This window comes from Prionailurus viverrinus, chromosome A1, assembly GCF_022837055.1.
Source record: "Prionailurus viverrinus isolate Anna chromosome A1, UM_Priviv_1.0, whole genome shotgun sequence".
NCBI lineage: Eukaryota > Metazoa > Chordata > Mammalia > Carnivora > Felidae > Prionailurus > Prionailurus viverrinus.
Window position 1 is genome coordinate 124499042 of NC_062561.1, and position 20770 is coordinate 124519811.

The window sequence follows — 20770 nt, forward strand, 5'->3', positions numbered from 1 at the left end:
GTCCATCAACTGATGAATGGATAAAGAAGATGTGGTTTATATATACAATGGAATACTACTTGCAATGAGAAAGAATGAAATCCTGCCATGTACAGCAACGTGGATGGAACTGGAAGGTATTATGCTAAGTGAAGTAAGTTAGGCAGAGAAAGATATCATATGGTTTCACTTATATGTGGATCTTAAGAAACTTAACAGAAGACCATGGGGGAAGGAAAGGGCAAAAAAATTGTTACAAACAGAGAGGGAGGGAACCAAACCATAAGAGACTCTTAAATACAGAGAACAAACTGAGAGTGGGTGAGGGGTTGGGGGAAAGGGGGAAATGGGTGATGAGCATTGAGGAGGGCACTTGTTAGGATGAGCACTGGGTGTTGTAGGTAAGCGATGAACCATGGGAATCTACCCCAAAAACCAAGAGCACACTTTACACACTGTAATGCTAACCAAATTGGATAATAAATTATATTTTTTAAAAAAAATTAGAAGTTAAATGGCTGAAACAGACAATGAACTGGATCTTTGAAGTTGAAAAGTTAAGGGAACTGAGAATTTCTTACCAAATTTGGGGAGGGGGAGGATCAGCTTATTCTTCAAAAATTCTCAAGGAGGCTACTGAACTATATCAAGTAAAATAAACCACCAGATGTTCTTCTAGAGTTGCTCAAAGGTCTACAGAAAAGTTTATGAAAGCCCTAAACAAGTAGTAAAGTTAGACAATGGGAAACGATTGAAAAAAAATACATGCAAAGCATTTTGCTTCCACTTAAAAGGTGAATAATTGAGAGTACCTTTCTCCAAAATACAACACCAAAGTGGTTTACATATTATACTGGGAGCAAAATCAGTTAACCCTATTCTTAAGAACAAGGTCAGACTTTGAAACCAGTATGATGTTTGCATCAGTGAAACAAGCCCTCTTCTCATGGTTTTCTGATAGACACAAAAGCATCCTTTTTCAAGTTAGAGAAATACATATGAACAGATTAAGTGACTTACATAAAGTCACACTGAATTTCAGGAATGGAGCAAAGAATCAGATTCACATTTTCACTCTTAAAGAGTTTAGATGAGGATTCAGAAACTGTTCCAGCAGATAAAGTCAACATAGACAGACAAGCTTCACTCCAAGGTTTAGTGACTATCACTAACCCAAGCTTCCTGCCACTCTTCCCTAATCTAATCTTCACCACCTTGATTCACATTCATAACTACAACTAATAAAAGAAAATCAAAATCAAAGAGTTGTACTCTTTTGGGCTTACCCACTTTCATCAAAACAGACCCACTCCACACTGAAGACAATGAAGTACTGTCAAAAAGAATGTGATCTACAGAGTAAGGTAGATTTGAGGTTAATATCCCAACTCCACCCTTTGGTAGCTATAAAGGAAAAACACCTACCAGCCTCAGAGAACTGCTAGGAGGAGATTTTTAAAAATCTCTAACATTGTAATAATTCATACACAAAAGGCACAGAAGAACACAGCCTTCCATTTACCCTACAGGAAAAAATTCTAAGCCAAACAATGAGCAGCCAAACTACAATAATTTCAAAGAGAATAAGCAAAATTCTATAGTAAACAAAATGGATGCCTTTCCAGTTACTCTTTTTTTTTTTTTTTAAGTTTATTTCTTATGAGAGGGAGAGAGAGACAGAGAGAGAGAGAGCGCGCGCACACAAGCGAGGGAGGAGCAGAGAGAAGGAGACACAGAATCTGAAGCATGCTCTAGGCTCTGAGCTGTCAGCACAGAATCCTCTGCCAGGCTCTAACTCACAAACTGTGAGATATTACTTAATCTGAAGTCGGACCCTTAACCAACTGAGCCACCCAGGCACCCAGTCAGTTACTCTTTTCATCTCCTTGCCCCATGATTTTCTTATTGGGACACATGAAACAGAAATACTCTCCACGCTGGAGATAACAGGTAACAGATAATCTGCTAAAATTAAACAAGGGTATACTCCCCACCCCAAGTTACAGAGAAATTATATAAAAATTATACAGAAATATTTTTTCTCTCTCTTTCAAATTTTGAGAGTTCCTCGAAGAATGCTTTTAGGTATATCAGAAGATTAACATTCAAGTGTAAGAATGTGTAGAACACATATGTGTATTTAACTAAACACACAACTTGTACACTGTGCTTCAAAACTATCACATGTTCTACTGAGAAAATCACTGAATCACTAGACCATGCATCCCACTTTTCTTGCCCTGCCAGTGACCTCTGCTTATAATCCCTCTAGATACAACAAGATCACAAATTGGATTTCCACCCCCACCCTCTAAGCCAAAACAACCACGCCTGTGGAAGAGCTATTGGAAAGTAGCTTAATTAAAAAGACTCCTCTCTGCTGCTACCCACTGCTGTGGGTAGCTGTGAGCAGCTACTGATAAGGCAGCAACTGGGACCTGCTTTCCAAAAAGAAGCTGTTCGGACACAATGCTCTGAACTGGTGTTGACTGTTCACAAGCCAAAACCACAAGTAAAAACACAAGTGTTGTTTCTACCAGTAATACAGAATTCTATTTCTTGTCATGTTAGAAACACAGGTTCATGATAAAAGCAGCAAATTGTCATTTTTAAGACCCTTTCTCATTCTCATTCCAAATATGAAAGCTTAAAAATAATTAATAAAAATGTTGGAGAATTTCTTCTAATTCTTATTTAAAGAAGGAGCCCAGAGGAATTTGGCTAAAATAAAATATTAAGTGATCTTGTAGAAAGCCAGATACAATGACATAAACTATTTATAGCTACAGGAAACACCAAAATGTTTCACGAGTGACTTCTTTACAGACACTATTTTTGCTCATGCTTCACAATTACTGAATAAGGTAGTATTCAAAATCCCTCTACTGCATTGGATATGCTTATTTTTTAGGACTTACATCACCAATCCTGCACTCCCATCACAAACGATTTAGTTTCACATAAGCAGTTTTAAGCTTACATTTTTAAACATAAGTCCTGTTTTCAACAAAAACTAAATTTAGGATTTTCAAATATTTGTTTAAAGTAACCACGTAACATGACCAAGAAATTAAATAATTTTAAGTCAGCTTTCTTTAAAGGGCTTAAAGATCCTTTACTCTAAGATCCCAGGCCCTCAAAATCCTAGTTCTTTCCTAACATTTGGTATCCAAATCCAACCTGAACAAATGAAGGTATGACCCTGGTCCTTATTTACCTCACTTAATTGGGACTAGTCATATTTCATTATACAGATATTAAGGTCTTTGATTATGTCTTAGACTCTTGCTGAGAACATTACATAAGATATACAAATCATACAACCTTTCAAAAATTCAAAAAGTTTTGACTCCAAGAGTTTGGGATAATGGACCTGTATTTAGATAACATCTTCACTGTGAAAAGAAGCTTCTAAATTCAACCTATTAGTTTTCAGGATGCTAAAAAATTTTTAAATTATTTGAGTTTTATTACATAATGAAACCTGAAACAGCAATGATCCCTTACATAAAATGTACTAAACATCTCCCACACATGTATTCTCTTAATTATCAGACTGTGTCACAAGACTTGTTTCCTTATTTTTTCATTATAAAAACTGAAAGCTTGCACTGAATTTTAAGTAACTGTCATGTTTTCTAAATTTAAGTCTTTGCCAGACTAAGTCATAAAGTAAAACATTTTATTTATTAAACTGTCAACCAATTTTGCACTCCTTTCCTGAGAACCAATAATCTGAAGTCAAAATACTCCTATGAGTTAACATAAATAAGATGAAGTGTAGCCCTGAAATTTTAGTTTCCTACCACATAATCCTAATCCTAGCAATGAATATATAAATATTCATTAACTACAAGGATAATCATTTTTAGCAATCATTACTAATATTTAGCCAAAGAACACTGACATTTCACTAGACTTGATGAACAAATTTTTTTCTTTAAAAAAATTTTTTTTAATTAATACACTCTACCTTTTAAAGCAATTTTAGATTAAAAAAAAAAACTGAGCAGGAACATTCCCTCTCCACAACCACAACCGTTAATTTCCCTCCATTATCAATGTCTTTAACTGATGAACCAATACGGATATATTATGGATATATTATTATTAACCAAACTCTATAGTTCACATTAGGGTTTCTTTCTGTTGTACATTCTACGCGTTTTGATGAACACATAATGACAGGCATCCACCACAAAAACCTCATACAGAAGAATTTCATTGTCCCAAAAACCTTCTGTACACCAATCCCTCATCCCTCCTCTGTCCCCACCCCCAAACCCCTTTCAACCAAAGATCATTTTGCTGTCTCCAGAGTTTTTTCAGCATGTCATATAGTTGGAATTATATAGTATGTAGCCTTTTCAGATTGGCTTCTTTCATTTCACATTATGCATTTAAGGTTCTTCCATGTCTTTTTATGGCTGGATAGCTCATTTCTTTTTAACACTGTATATATTCCATCATATGAACATACCACAGTTTATCCATTCACCTACTGAAGGACATCTCAGTGGCTTCGAAGTTTTGGCAATTATGAATAAAGATCCTGCTGTAAATACTGTGTGATTTTCTGTGGACATAAAATGTTTAATTCATTTGGATAAATACCTAGAAGCATGACTGTTAGATCATATGATAAGATTATGGTTACTTTTCCAAGAAATTGACAAACTGTCTTCCAAAGTGGCTAAAGCATTTTACAATCTCAACAGCAATGACTGAGAACATCTGTTGCTCCACATCCTCACCAGCAGTTGCTGTTGTGTTTTGAATTTTAACCATTCTAATAGGTGTATAGTGGTATCTCATTGTTTTAAATTACAATTCCCTAACGAACTAAGATACTGGCCATTGTTTCATGTTTATTTGCCATCTATATATCTACTTCAGTGAAGTGACTGTCTGTTCAGATCTTTTCCCTACTTTTTGATTGGGCTATTTATTTACATATTGTTGAGTTTTAAGAGTTCTTTGTATATTTCAAATAAAGTCCTTCACTAGATATGTGTTTTGTAAATATTTTCCCTCAGTCTTGCTATACTGTGTACAGAGCAGAAATTTTGAATTTTAATGAAGCCAAACTTATCCATTATTGAGTTCAAGGACCATGCTTTTGGTATTGTTACCTAAAAACTCATTGCCAAATCCAAGGTATAAATTTATTTTTAATTACAAAAAAATTTTCAAAGACACACAGGGTCATGAGTTCAACCAATTTCTTAAAACCTAAAAAAAAGTACATAACATCCCCATCTATAGTTTTCAAAATACTATTTATGAAAGAAAAAATACATTAATGAAATTTTAACACAAATGCTTACATTTTTTTTTAAGTAAACTCCATGCCACACATGGAGCTTGAACTCATCACCTTGTGCACACTCCCCTGACTTAGCCAGTCAAGCACCCCAAATGCTTACACTTTTATCTTAAGTATGTCAGATGATACTTCCAAAATAAGTCATACTGACATACTCTGCCTTCAGACTCTTTAGTCCATAATGAAAAAAAATACAAGTATTGCTGTGCAAATATTTTCATACATTCAGAGATGAAAAGTTTGCAAAATAAAAATGGTCTGTTTTACAAAAAGGTTGAGAGTTAACATAAAGAAGATAAATTCGGGGCACTTGGGTGGCTCAGTCAGTTGAGCATCTGTCTCTTAATTACAGCTCAAGTCACGACCTCACAGTTTTTTGTTTTTGTTTTTTTTTTTCAACGTTTTATTTATTTTTGGGACAGAGAGAGACAGAGCATGAACGGGGGAGGGGCAGAGAGAGAGGGAGACACAGAATCGGAAACAGGCTCCAGGCTCTGAGCCATCAGCCCAGAGCCTGATGCGGGGCTCGAACTCACGGACGGCGAGATCGTGACCTGGCTGAAGTTGGACGCTTAACCGTCTGCACCACCCAGGCGCCCACGACCTCACAGTTTTGAGATCAAGCCCCGTGTTGGACTCTGCACTGAAAGCACAGTCGCTGCTTGGGATTCTCTCTCCTTCTCTTCCTGCCCCTCACTCTCTCTGCCTCTCTCTCTGCCCTTCCCCCACTTGTAATCACTCTCTCGCTCACTCTCTCAAAATAAACTGTATAAAAAAATGTAAAAAAGATAAATTTGACCTTTTTATATATCTTAATATAACTGCATACAAATGTCATTATATCCATCAAAAATACATTTGTATTTGGCCATTTTGCCAACTCAGTGTTCACCAAATTAAATTATGCCCCTTTTGGGGCACCTGGGTGGCTCAGTCGCTTAAGCATCCAACTTTGGCTCAGGTCATGATTTCATGGTTAGTGGATTTGAGCCCTCCATCGGGCTCTGTGCTGACAGCTCTGAGACTAGAGCTGCTTCAGATTCTGTATCTCCCTCTCTCTCTGACCCTACCCAGCTTGTGCTCTGTGTCTAGCTCTCTCAAAAACAAATAAACATTTAAATAAAAATTTACATCCTTTCTGCTTGAAAAAGTGAGGGGTGATGAAGAGATCTAAGTGTGGTGAGGAAACAGAACTCTGAAAGCAATTTATATGGTAAGATGACTTAATTTCTATGGTAAGCAAAATCAACATTTTAATTTCAATATTCTTCTCACATATAATTCATTGATGAAATTCATGTAGTAGAAAGAGATTTTAGGGCTTCTCAAAAATCAGGTTTCTCGTCTTGAAATAACATTCAACCAATTTAAGTTAGAAAATAATGTCCACTAATTTAGTAGAGCTGTGCCCAGCATGTGAAGCAATAGTTCTTCATCCCTTAACTTTAGCAAAGGCATTCCATAACAATCCCTGAAACTATTTTTAAGATTTTATGAGAAGATATTTTTTCCAATGAATCCCTTAAAAAGACATAGCATTTAGGAAAACAACAGTGAAATTCAGTAAGTTTGGCTACTATGAAACTAAGAGAACTTCAGTTTTCATAATCAGCAGTATATACTCAATATTTATGTAACTTTTCTTACCTTTAAGTACATCCAATATAAATTAAGATTTATCAAAATATTTTCAAGTGTTCTGTTAAATGGATGTATAATCATTAATATACCAAATTTACACATTACCTCTTTCAAACATAGCATGAAAAGCAATCTGCTCCTGGTATACCCTGAACAAGAATCCTATCAGGTAAGTTTTGCAGGAATCCCACTACCCTTGAAGTATTCTCTTAGTAATTTTCCATCTCCTGATATTCACACACTGTCTGCCTCTGTTGTATTCAGAGATGAACTCCATCTCTTGTTCCTATTGCAATAATCTTGAATAAAGTCTTCGTCACCATTTTAATAAGCGTCAGCATTATGTTTTCTTTAATAGAAATCTTGTAAGGGACAAAACATCAAATTCCTCAGTAAACGTTACTTGGGAGACTGAAAGAAAAGGAAAACCTAAAACTTCTTAAGATTACTCTTTATCAACCAACATCTGAGTGCAGAATTGTGTTCAAGACACCAAGTCCATAGAGTTAAAGATAGAAAGATGTGTCTATAACAAAGAATTTGGCCTTTGTCTCTGGCTCTTACGAAGAGACTAAATTCCTGGGATTTCCTAAGTCACAGAAGTATCTTTGTTATTCATGAACCTGTTAGATCACACCTGAGTTTATGCTGACAAGATGACTCACAGTAGGGTCCTGGTCACCAGAAAGATCAACCAAGTGATCAGAGGGATGGAGCTTAGAGCCCTAAGGAAGCCAAAGGGACTGGAGATTGAGGCTTAATCAGATGGCTGATGATTCAGTAAATCATACCTAATCAAATATGAATGAAATACATGAAACCCCGAAACCCCAATAAAAACAGACAGTTGAAGCTTGATGAATCCATCAGAGTGCTAGAAGGGCGACAAGCCTTGATTCCACTGGGAGAGGGCAGAGAAGTTCTGCATTCAGGCTTCCCCTAGCCCCATTTCTTGAGGGTTAAGGGAACCTCAAGGGTTCCCTCAAGGGAAATTGAGGTCCTGGGAACCTCCAAATTTGTAGTAGATTGATGAGAAGTATAGGTGGCCTGGAGACCCCCAAACTTGTGACTGCTATCTCAAGTGAGGGCAGTCTTGTAGGGGTAGGAAGTCATGGAAATCCTCTAGATTTGTAGCCAGTTGGTTAGAAGTGTGGGTGACCTGCGGACCCTCAAACTCACATCTGACAACTAAAGTAAGGACAGTCTTTTTGGAGACTATGACCTTAAACTAGTGGAATCTAATGCCAATTCTGGGTGGTTACCGTCAGAATTGGATTATAGTACAAAATTTCTGTCTTTAAGGAGATATGGGTTTATCAGTAAATCCACTCAAGTCCACAGACAACCCAACAAGGACAAGGAGTGAAATTTTTATTTTGATTTATTATGCATCTTCAAAATATCATTATTTAGGGGCATCTGAGTGGCTCAGTTGGTTAAGCGTCCAACTTAGGCTCAGGTCATGATCTCACAATTCATGAGTTTGAGCCCACATCAGATTCTGGGCTGAGAGTTCAGAGCCTGGAGCCTACTTCAGATTCTATGTCTCCCTCTCTCTCTGTCCCTCCCCCGCTCACACTCTCTCTCCCTCAAAAATAAACATTAAAAGGAATATTTTTTTAAATATCATTATTTAAATCTTTTCTTTTGGTACTTTCTTGGAGACAGACTAAACTAAACCCACAAACTGAACAGTTAAGCTTCTGGAAAAACTATGTGAAAATGGGTATACAGTTCAGACAGTTAAGCTTCATGTTTATCAAAATGAAAATGGGAAACTTTCTAGTGGGTTTTAAAATTACTAAATTAAAAAAAAATTTCTAAATAGCCTTCCTTATTTGAAAAATTGTATGTGTTCATGGGAGGAAATAAAATAGGAAATATGAGAGATAAAATGAAATAATCTCATATACTAATAATCTCACTATTCAGAGAGAACCATTACCACTCTTCTGTTTCTCCTTCCCACTTAATATATTAAAGAGATCTTTCTAGTATAATAAATATCAAAAATTATAAAATGTATGGATATTACAGTATTTCATCACTGGGGTAAATCATAAACAGTCTCCTAAAGCTGAACTAATTTATTTCCAATTTTCTACTACAAAAAAATAATGTTGTAATAAACATTCTTGTAACTAATTCTTTGCAAGAAACTGGTACTATTTCCTTAGGGTAAACTATTTGAAACATAATTTCTAGGTCTAATCATATATTCATCTAACATGAATTTATACTTCTACCCACTTTTGGATATGAGAATACTTGTTTTATACACTTGACAAGCTAGGGAAAGATTTTACCTTTGCCAATGTAACAGGCCAAACCATTTTATCAGTGTTGCTTTAAAATGAACTCCTTTGGGGCACCCAGGTGGCTCAGTCAGTTAAGCATCTGACTCACGATTGTGGATCAGGTCATGATCTCACATTTTCATGAATTCGAGCCCCTCCTCGGGATCTGCATGCTGACTGCACAGAACCTGCTTGGGATTCTGTCTCCTTTTCTCATTGCCCCTCCCCTACTCACACTCTCTCTGTCTCTCTCAAAATAAATAAACTTTAAAAAAATAAATAAAATTAAGTTAAAATGAACTCCTTTGATTTTTTTTAAAAAATCACATCTTTTTAAAAATATTTTTGGCAATTTTTGCCTTCCACTGACAACTTTCTGTTCATGCCCTTTACTCACTTTACTTTAGGGCATTCATCTGTTCCTCACTAATTTATAAGAAAATTTATATATAAACAGTCTAAGCCTTTTTCACATATATCCAAATATACCCACAGTTGGTCATGATGCAGTTGACATCACTGTGAATAATATACAGTGTCTCTTTAGGAGTTTTTATAAGCTGGCCACAGAAAATAGTCTATACCATTACTTTAGGCTAAACATTTTTACTACAAGGTTATACCATGGAGCAATCAAGACCTAAAAAAAAGTTTCAACCAGAAAAAAAAAAAAAAGACTTAAAAAAAGCAACTACTCACACTCACTATTCAAGTCAATGTAAAATAACCCATTAAACACAGACAACAGTTTTCTATTCCCAAACTGTATACATTTTAAACTCTAGAAAAAGTGCACTAATTCATTGCAACACAGGGATTTGGGATTTACACTTACTTTATCATTACTATCATTACTCTGAAAGTTTGCATGAAAATTCAGGATTTTACCGTTTTCTAGAAATGTAAAAATTTACGAAAGTAATGTATGAGGAATTACAGAGGGAGAAGATAAACCTACTTGAAGTCAAAAGGAGAGGAAAAAAAAAATGTCAAATAAAAAGTGGATTCTTAAAACCCAAAAAGAAACCTTAAGACCAAAAACATAGAGATCTATAATTTTCTGAATGTTGCATCTTTTTTGATTAGCTGATAAAAAGTACAGAACGCATTTTTTAAAAAGATTATAGACCTCAAATTGTAAAATAAAGTCACTGTTTAAAATCTTAGTACTCATCCAATTATAAAGTATGTATGCATATTAAGTTACATCAAACACAAACCACTTTACAGAAAATAAAATTGTCTTCTATACCAGGTCACTTCACTCAATAGCAACCTTATGCGAATTAGTATTGAAGAACCCAAGGATTCCTATCTAAGTCTTTTCCTGTTGTTTTTTTAAAAACTTAGCTTTATTGCTATTAAATTAAAAGGTGCTTGATATTTATTAATAACTCAAAAAATTTTATTAAACTAGTAAAAAAAAAAAAAGGAACAAAACAGAATTTCCAATGTGTTCATAATGACCTAAAAAAATGTCCAACTAAAGGAAATAACATCAAAATATTAACTGTCTTCAGGTGGTAGAACTAAGGGTGATTTCTTTTTCCTTTATATAACAGATTTTCTTAAACTCAGAAATGAGTATCTATTATTTATATAACTAACCTTTGTAAAGAAACAGATAAAATGTACCAAGTCAAACAACTAAAAGTAACTTCCTGATAGTCAAGCAATTATCTCCTCAAGTAAAGGGATAGTTTTTAAAAACTTTATCTGGTTATAGCTGCTCAAAATAACAGCTGCAATAAACACCCTGCACTTCATACAAAGTACAGTTACCGTAAGACAGTACAGTCTATTTTCATCTAAGTAGCAATACTATACGCTTTGCTGCACAATGTTTCAAAAGCTTGAAGCCTAAAATAAACCTTACCAATTATGATGGAAATTACTTTTTAGGGAAAAATTAATTATTTCCCTAAAGTAAATTCCAGATTTTTCTCCTCTTTTAATCCTATGAAAGTACTTACAATCAAATTAGAATGTGTAGACAATAAAAGGAAATATTTAATATATCTTGATACATTACAAAAACCCAGTACCCCTTACCTTCCACAATAAAGTGCTAAAGACCATCCAAAAACAAACAAAACAACACAAAAATCTGCTAGTGAAAAAGAAAAAAAAGAACTCAGGTATGAAATGGAAAACCAAAGAAGTAGTTAGGTTATTATTCTTAGCCATCAGGGCAAAATAGGGAAAGAAAGCTAGCCAGTCTTATGATGGAAACAAGCCTGCGAGGTCTGCTAAGACAAAGTTTTTAAGTCAACCATCTGGGGAAGCCAACTGCAAAAGACAACTGGTCAAAAGGAGAAATACACCAGGAACTGCTACACTCCCAAGACACTCAATGAGTAAATCTTTGCTCCTTCTCTTCTATTTCCAAGTCACATAAAGAGAAACAGCAAAGGGCAAGATTCAGGAATCACAGCCAAGGATAAAAAAAGTAATCATGAAAAAAATAAATAAATAAAAGACAGTAATCACAAAATCTCATTGGTCAATCCTAACCCTAATTTGTGAAACTTAACCTAGAAGGAAAGTTCCCAGTTATTTAAAAAAATGAAAACCAAAATTATCCTATAAACCAATAAACTATCTAGGTCAATACTATTTTTAAAATAGTAAGTTTTAATGTATTCCGAGGATTTTATTTTGCATATGTATTGATATTCTTTGTGCTGGTGTTTTCTCGATTTTAATAAATAAATCTATCTCCTTTTTATAGCTTCAATTTTCATTTAAAATAGGATAAAATAAGCATCATCTTAGTTATAGCTCTGCCATAAAACAGCTTACTGGGCTTAAGCAAGTGAAGAAACTGATGTACTGAAAGGGGTTGGTCCAAATGACTTAAATGAACCCTTCTACTGTAAAATAATCATTCTCTAATTCTTCAGGATAACATCAAGTTGTTTTGGGTAACATCCCCCTGTAACTGAAGTAACAATGTCTCTAGGTTAAAACAGTGGGTATCCTCCTCAGTCATTCACCATATCAACACTGGTGAAGACAGTGCTACAGATTTACTCCCACCCCAACTCCATCACCTCATCCAACCTCCACACAACATACCCATCACTACCTACTTATTAATTTACTTACAGAGGAAATGGGTAAACCAAGCCCCACTATGTTGAGGACAGTGGATGTGACGGTACTGTCATGGTACGGATACTGGATGCTGTTGTCTTTACAGAAAAAGCCTCTCTGAAATGGATATATTTGGCCCAAATTTAGAACAGCCATAGGCATGGAAGCTGTTGGGGAAGGGAAAAAAAGACACACATGGTTAAATTCAGTTCACTTCATTAGGAAGTAAAGTCTACTGAATGGGATGCAAATCTTAACCATATTTGGTACTTCTTGAAAAGGATCAATATTCCAAAATACCCAAGAGTGAAGATTAAGGAAACCATGCAGCATTAGCTTGTCCATAATCAGCCCCACCTTTATCAAGTATAAATTCTCTTACTTGCGTTGACCTCTGATTTTAAAAACATACAATAAAGAAATCCCCATGGAATTGGCCCATGGAAAAATAAAGTTGAAAAAACAAGAAGGCTTTATATTTTACATTTTGTAATTAATTTATTTTTAATTGACTTGTTCAGTATCTTAAATATGTTTAAGAAAAAAAAGGGAAAACTTTGTGAATACATTAATTTTGAGCAATATCATAACAGCCAAAAATAGTCAAGGAGGGGAAAGAAAGAAAATAGAAACCATAAGTACATCTGATAATAAAAACTGAGAGAAAGTAGTCTTTCAGTCTTTACCCTCAAGATAAATTTAAAATGATTTTTATTAGCCCTGGCAAGGCTCCAAATCACTTCAGTAAGTTATACAGGAAAAATGAAATTTTCACCCAAATAAAATGAGAGACAAAAGAGAAGTTAAATAAGTTAGTAGCTTTGTAATAGGCTCAAGTTTACCATGTTTTTATGCTTTGTTTCATCTAATTCAAACAGTCAAGCATTTACTCACTACTAGCTCAGTACTAGCCTAGGCCATACAGAGAGACACAAACTAGTATAAAACAGACCCTGGGTTCAAGAGCCTAAACTGTACGTGTAGACACAGAATATACACTAGAGGAAATGGTTTAAAAAGTAATACCAAGATAAACTTTTAGAGGGTGATGAAACTGTTCTGTATCTTAAATGTGATGGTTATCCATAACTCTAAGCATTTGCCAAAACTCACAGAATGTATGACAAAAAATGAATCTTACTGTTTGCAAATTTACAAAGAAATACCATAAAAAGAAAGTATGGCTAATTTCTTAAATGGTATAAAAGGTCCTATAGGAATTCAGAGGTCAACGTGAACCAAAGTAATTAGAAAAGACGATTTTTTAAAAAAGCAACTGAATTGAACTTGTAACAGCAGGTAAACTATAGGCAATAGGGAGGGGCTCAAGGAGAGCATTTCGTGGTATAAGGAAGCATGCGTAGCAGGAGGTCGCACTAACAAGAGCAGACAGGGAATGAGCAAGGGGTTTTTCAAGGTATATAACATTTTATAGCCAACATGTATTACATGCTCACACATGACAGGCACTATGCTATGCAGAGTAACTCCATCCTTACCTACAACCCTGTAGGTAATACCACTTCTCCCATTTTTCACACAAAGTTATTATGAGGCTTAGACAAATGCAGACCTTGCTGAAACTAATAAATAGTCGAACCAGGATTCCAACACAGGCTGATTCCAGAGTCAATGTATATATGGCCTCCCAAGGAGGCCAGTGATCTGGATAAATTAAGAGATTAGAACTGTGAAAAGAACGCAAGACCGGGAGGCAGGAGATGTGTTGTCTGGAAAAGCTTGTTCAGTATAAAATACTTATTATGTTCATAAAAAAACTCAAAGTGAATGGAATAAAATGTTCTCTGCTACAGATTACTCTTAATTCTTCAATTATGGGTGTTTTTTGGGGGATAAACAGTGCTTGAGATTATTGTGTTTAATAGAAAGAATGAAGCATTTAAAATACTGGCCTAAAAAAGGACTTTTCCTATAGGAAGTAAAATATCACTGTGCTCTTTGTTCAGACAGGATCAGCAACAGGGTAAGATAAAGGATGTGAGAAATTCACTTAAAAAAAAAAAGTAGAAAGGTGACCATTTCATACAGCTTTGAAACAATCCAGGAACTAACTGATAAGTAGTGTGTTGACAGTGAAAATAGAGAAGGATGCATCAAAGAGTGTTGTGAATATAGAAATGACTCAACTTCACGCCTAGTCATAATTACTGAAGCAGACTTGAAGGTGAACTTCAGGGTTTGGAAATAAAATGGTGGTCCCACGGACAGAAATGTGAAGTTAGGAGTGGAAGGTGGTTTATGATGGCACAAAATTAGTTTAGTATTATTGAGAATATTGCCTTTGGGGTAATCTGGTAACTTCTTAGCCTGGCCTCATCTTTCACTCTTCCCCATGTAGCCCTTAAGACTCCAATCACACTGAACCATTTGCTGTTACCTGAACATACTATGTTTTCAGAACCCTAGGTGCCTTCATATATGTTCATCCTTCTAATGGGGATACTTGCTCTCTCATTTCCCCTTCAGTCCAAGGCAGGCATGCCTTACTTATCTGTCCCATGGCACCTTATAGACTCATCTATCACATTGTACTATATATTGCTTCTGACATTCTGTCAGCAACTTCAAGGCAAAGATGCTATCATTCTCGTATTCTTTGCACCAGGCACACACACAGCTGGCTCTAAATGAAAAGACACTAAATGGCTAAATGAGTAATGGATAACAATCAGAAGTAGGGAGAAATATGCAAGTTATTGGCATTAGAAGTGGTAACTTAAGCCAGGGGAATCAAACAGTTCAGAAACAGCCAAAATCAAAACTAACAGAGATAAAACAATCAGCTAATGACTAATATCCATAGTGAAATCATGAACAGAGACTGTAGGAGAGAAAGGAAGAAAAGATGATTCCATGCTCTAGAGGGCAGGGGCTGTGTCTGTTTCATTCAGCAGCACACACTGGCCATTCTTGGCAAAGAATGAACAACAGAGAAATAGGGCAATGTTGTGATACAAAAGCCAACAGAGGTAAGAGTATCAAGCCTGTATCTAGAAAGGTAAAATGTCAAATACTGAGACATTAAGGAGAGTGAGAACTGAGTAGTCTATGAGGTCTGAGTAAAAAGGGTATCTCAGGTAACCACCCTTTTATGATAATATTATACCACCTGCAGTAACACTCCAATATCTTTATGAAGAATCTTCAATAATGAGCTTCAATACTGGACTGTCACTGTCTAAGCATGAATCTCTTTCTTCAGGTTAAATATATCACAATTATTATCTCTACTGCTCATATATTTTATATATACACATGTGTAGAAGCACATCCCTATGAAGTGAATTCAGTGCCCCAAAGAATTCTTATGTTGGAGCTCTAACCCCCAATTTTATCATACTTGGAGGTAGGTCTTTTAGGAGGTAATTAGGGTTGAATGAGGTCATAAATCCAATGACTTAATCCAACAGGAATGGTCTTATAAGAAGAGGAAAAGATAGGGGGTGTCTGGATGGCTCAGTTGGTTAATTGTCTGACTCCTGATTTTGGCTCAGGTCATGATCTCATGGTTCATGGGTTAGAGCCCCATATTGGGCTCTGTGCTGACAGTGCAGAGCCTGCTTGGGATTCTCTCTCCCTCCTCTACTCATGCTCTCTTTCAAGATCTCAAAATAACTAAAACTTAAAAAAAAAACATTTTAGTAAAAAGAAGAGGAAAAAAGAGAGATCTCTCTCTCAGTGTGCATGCCTGAGGAAAGGCCATGAGAGGACACAACAAAAAGGTGTCCATCTATAAGCCAGGAAGAGAGTACTCACCTGAACCCAACCATGATGGCATCCTGATCTTACAATTCCAGCCTCCAGAAATATGAGAAAATAAATTTGTTGTTTAAGCCACCATATCTTTGGCATTTTGTTATAGCTGACCAAGCAGACTAAGGCAGGCACACGCATGCACACACGCACACGCACGCACACACACACAAACACACCATAGCATATCTATCCCCCTAGACACCTCTGTTTAAAAAGCAATGGAGGGGCGCCTGGGTGGCGCAGTCGGTTGAGCGTCCGACTTCAGCCAGGTCATGATCTCGCGGTCCGTGAGTTCGAGCCCCGCGTCGGGCTCTGGGCTGATGGCTCAGAGCCTGGAGCCTGCTTCGGATTCTGTGTCTCCCTCTCTCTCTGCCCCTCCCCCGTTCATGCTCTGTCTCTCTCTGTCCCCAAAATAAATAAAAACGTTGAAAAAAAAAATTTTTTTAAATAAATAAATAAAAAGCAATGGAATATTCTCTGCCATAGAGATAATTTTCAATAATATTTTAGGATAGTAATGGAGAATACTGTGTTCAAGTTAGTGTTATAGGAAGATGCTTCTCTAAATAAACCCTCTCCTGTGTCTCCTCCTCTCTCTGACCCTCCCCACTCATGCTCTTTCTCTCTCTTAAAAATAAAATAAACATTAAAAAAAAGAGGGGGTGCCTGGGTGGCTCAGTTGGTTAAGCATCTGACTTCAGCTCAGGTCATGATCTTGCAACTTGTGGGTTCGAGCCTGGAGCCTACATTGGATTGTATGACTCCCTCTCTCTCTGTCCCTCCCCCACTCACACTCGGTCTCTGTCTCTGTCTCTGTCTCTCTCAAAAATAAATAAACATTAAAAAAAGTGATGAAACAAGCATTCAGTACAATAACTTATTTTCCGTAACTTATTTTTTAAAAGCTCAATAAAGTGAAAAGAATATAGATCAAACATGAATGAAATGGAAAACGAAGGAAAAGTCAGATCAACTAACTACATCAGTTTTTGCAGGTTAATGAAATTATTAGTCTTGTTAAAGGCTTAAGAAAAAAAGAAAAACACAAATACATCAAATTATTAAACTGTTAACAAGATACCACCTCTATCTCTGGGCTAAATCTTATCAGAAACTCAGAGATACTAAGTAACTCAAGAGTACACATCTTGTGGGTATGCACTAGGGCAAATAACCACTATTACACAGGTGGTAAGCAGGGGAGCCAGCATTTCAACAAAAAGTTCCTCTTCTTTTCACCACATCATACCACTTTTTTTTTTTAATTTTTTTATTTTTTTTAGGAAAGGAGTCTAACCACCAGGGTCCCATTTCCCTGCTCTACAAACGTGAAAGAAGAAAAACATTTTCTTTTAGGTCCCATTCAGTCAAGTTCATGATTCTTAGAGACTAAGTTGGTCTACATACAGACAATTGATTTCTTTCAGTAGGACTGGGTATGAAGGTGGAATTGCTCTGTGTGACCTAGGATACATCTTAATCTACTATACGTGGGCTGACTGAGCCATCCTAAAGTCTAAGTATACTTTGCTGTAAACTACAGAAGAGAAATGTGAAACTTCAGCAAAACTTACAAGAAAAATAAACAGTGAGGGAACTGCTTCTAGGGGTTCATGGTTTACCAAAAGGTAGTGGGTAAAACCCTTATGTAAAAAATATTTTCCCTTTCAAAAAGAAAAAAAAAATCCAGCATATGTAAATTTAACTATGTTTGTGTATTTTTCTACATATAGTATACTTGAGTGTAACAAGTAAGTCTACAGTTACTTTCGTGAAATGTGCCTCTACACACCCTTTCATTTTCTCCTTTTAGCAGTCCTAGGTTAAAAGTAAATAAAAACTTTTTGGCTCTTTACTATTTTGTGTTACTTGAGCAGTTTATAGAAAGTTGTATTCATTCCAAACTTAAGGAATGTTCTTTATTTGGTGTCCAATTAAGTTTGAACAAAATACATGGGGAGGAGAGAGGGATACAGTATTTTTCTTGCTTTCTTTGCAAACAGGTGTTGCATGTTCTTTCCAGAATCACATGAAAAATCCTCCTGCTAATTGACACGTTATATGTTACATTTGAACAGAAGTTTTCTTCCCCTCCTTTAAAAAGATCATTAGATGTCCATAAGTAAAGGGTCACTGGGTGGCCCAGTTGGTTAGGCGTCCAACTCTTGATTTCAGCTCAGGTCATGATCCTACAGTTCATGGGATCAAGCCCAGCAACAGACTCCATGATGACAGCACAGAGACTGCTTGAGATCCTCTCTCAACCTCTCTCTGCCCCTCCCCTGCTCACTCACTCTCAAAATAAAAAAAAACAAATGTTTAAAACAAAATGTCCAAAAGTAAAGAGAATCATTCAAAATTTCTCCAACAAGTGAAACTAGTAAGTATGCAGGTAAGATGGATGGTTTCTTCTACAGATTCAATGCACCCCTTCCTAATTATTACTCCTCATCATTTGACAAATGTTTCATGTCTAGCACACAGCTAGACTCATATAGCTGACACTCAAGAGAGAATGAAGACAAACGAATATCTGGGGGTGCCTGGGTGGCTCAATTAGTTGAGCATCCAACTTCAGCTCAGGTCATGATCTCACAGATCTTGAGTTCAAGCTTTGGATTGGGCTCGCTACTGTCAATGCAGAGCCTGCTTTAGATCCTCTGTTCCCCATCCCTCTCTGCCCCTCCCCCACTTACACACGTGCTCTCTCTCAATCTCTCAAAAATAAGTATTAAAAAAAGAAAAAAGATGAATATATGAAATTATCAATTATAAAGGGGAGAGGTGAAGCCACGAGATTTTATTAAGATCACTCAGTGAAAGAGACAATAGTCATAATCTTGGAAAGAAAACACAAAGTCAACAAAGCCAACTAATACGGAAGGAACTACCAGGAAAACGGGATACAATATGAAAGAAAAGATAATGCCAGGAAAAATGAAGGGGCACTTTAAAAAAATACCAGTAACAGTAGCTACTTTTTAATGAACTCTTACCCTATATCCTGACAGTATGGTACGCGTTGCAGTTTTCTAATCTCAATTAACTTGAAAAGGTAAGTACTATTATATCGATTTGAAGATAAAGAAACCTGCCCAAGGCCACAAAGGTTGCAGAATTAGGATTTGAACCCAGGTCAATGAGGCCATGCACCCACTGAGTTCACCTGGTCTTAACAAATGCCACTTATAAAGAAGCTGAGCAGAAAAAGAACAGACAAGAGGTCACTGACAGAAGAATTGCCGCACTTGGACTGGGAACACAAAGACTGACAAGATTTAAGAAGTGAAGAGCAAGTGGGTAGAGGTGACCTTTATATGTCCTCTGGACAAAAAGGAAGGAAAGGGTAACTTGGTCCATACCTTGAAGAACAAATAAGGCAGAAGAAGGCTAACAATTTCTTTTTGTCTGTAGCACAAAAGGTAGGATAGTGAACTGAGGTGACAGAATGGGTTGGGGGGGCGGGGGGGGCGGGGTGGGATGCAGAGGGGACTTGACAATATGGATGAATGGACAAAACTAGATCCATGGTAGATGGGAGGAAATGAAACCACAGGTAGACAACAAAGACCATCCAAAACAGGGTCAATTAGAGGTTTTTTTACAAAAAATTTTAAAAGCTTCCTATTTCATTTGTATTGCTATGCAAAGTAGTCACAAAGCAAGTCCCCTTTGGAGAAGCCACACCTAATTATTAGTTATTGGCTTCACTCTTTCCCTGTGGCCATAATCCCCCTGGCCCTTTGGCCCTGATAGAAAAGTGTAGCAGAGGGGAATAAAGAAGACTAAAACACCTTACACACCTCTATGTATTTGGCACCATACTGAACATCTAACATTAATTTTCACTTCATCCTAACAATACTAGAACACAAGCTTCATTAGGTATGGACATTTTTGTTCACGGATATATCCTAAGCACTTAAGTCAATGCTTACAACAGGGCAGGCCCTCAACAAATATTGGATGAATGCACAGAGTCACCTTGTAAAACAGGTATTATCATCCCCATTTTAAGGATGAGAGGATGAGTCAGAAAGGATAAGCAACTTAATTAAAGTCATAGATATAATAAGGGTGAAATTAAAAGTATTTAACAACTAGTGCTGCACCAGCACTGGCCACTCAGGACAGACACCAGCTGGTGCTAAAGCTGGGTTCTGCTTCAATCTTTCAGTTGTGGGATCTTAAAGAGGTCCATAGAAGGGACTAGGACAATGAAGGGACCAGGACAATGAAGGGTTGTGGGCTAGAAAAGGTAAGACTCAGATATACACTACTGGCTACCAGCTGTGATAGTAAGTGGTGCATCCAGGTTTCAAAGATGTATTTATTTAACCCCAAAACCCTCTAAATGAAGTGTGTACCATTTGCTAAAATGTAGTGCCATTTGCTAAAAAATGACAGAGCAGAGGACAAATGGAGGTTTTAATAGAACAGAAAAACATTTTGGGGCATCTGGGTGGCTCCATCAGTTAAGCGCCGACTTCAGCTCAAGTCATGATCTCGCGGTTTGCATGTCGAGGTCTGTGCGGACAGCTCAGAGCCTGGAGCCTGCTTCGGATTCTGTGTCTCCCTCTCTCGCTGCCCCTTCCCCACTCAGGCTCTATCTCTCTGTGTCACTCAAAAATAAATAAACATTAAAAAAAAAACC

At 36.6% G+C, this 20770-nt stretch overlaps 1 protein-coding gene across 2 annotated transcripts in view; it reads right to left on the minus strand.

Moving 5' to 3' along the window:
• PLPP1 (phospholipid phosphatase 1) overlaps positions 1-20770 on the minus strand; it is a 91207-nt gene that overhangs the window by 48564 nt on the left and 21873 nt on the right. The window contains exon 2 of one of the 2 annotated variants that reach the window (XM_047855029.1): positions 12352-12506. The exons of the other annotated variant lie outside the window; for it this stretch is intronic. Within the exon in view, the coding sequence (XP_047710985.1) occupies positions 12352-12506 (155 nt within the window). The remainder of the gene's footprint in view (positions 1-12351; positions 12507-20770) is intronic. 2 annotated transcript variants of the gene reach the window in all.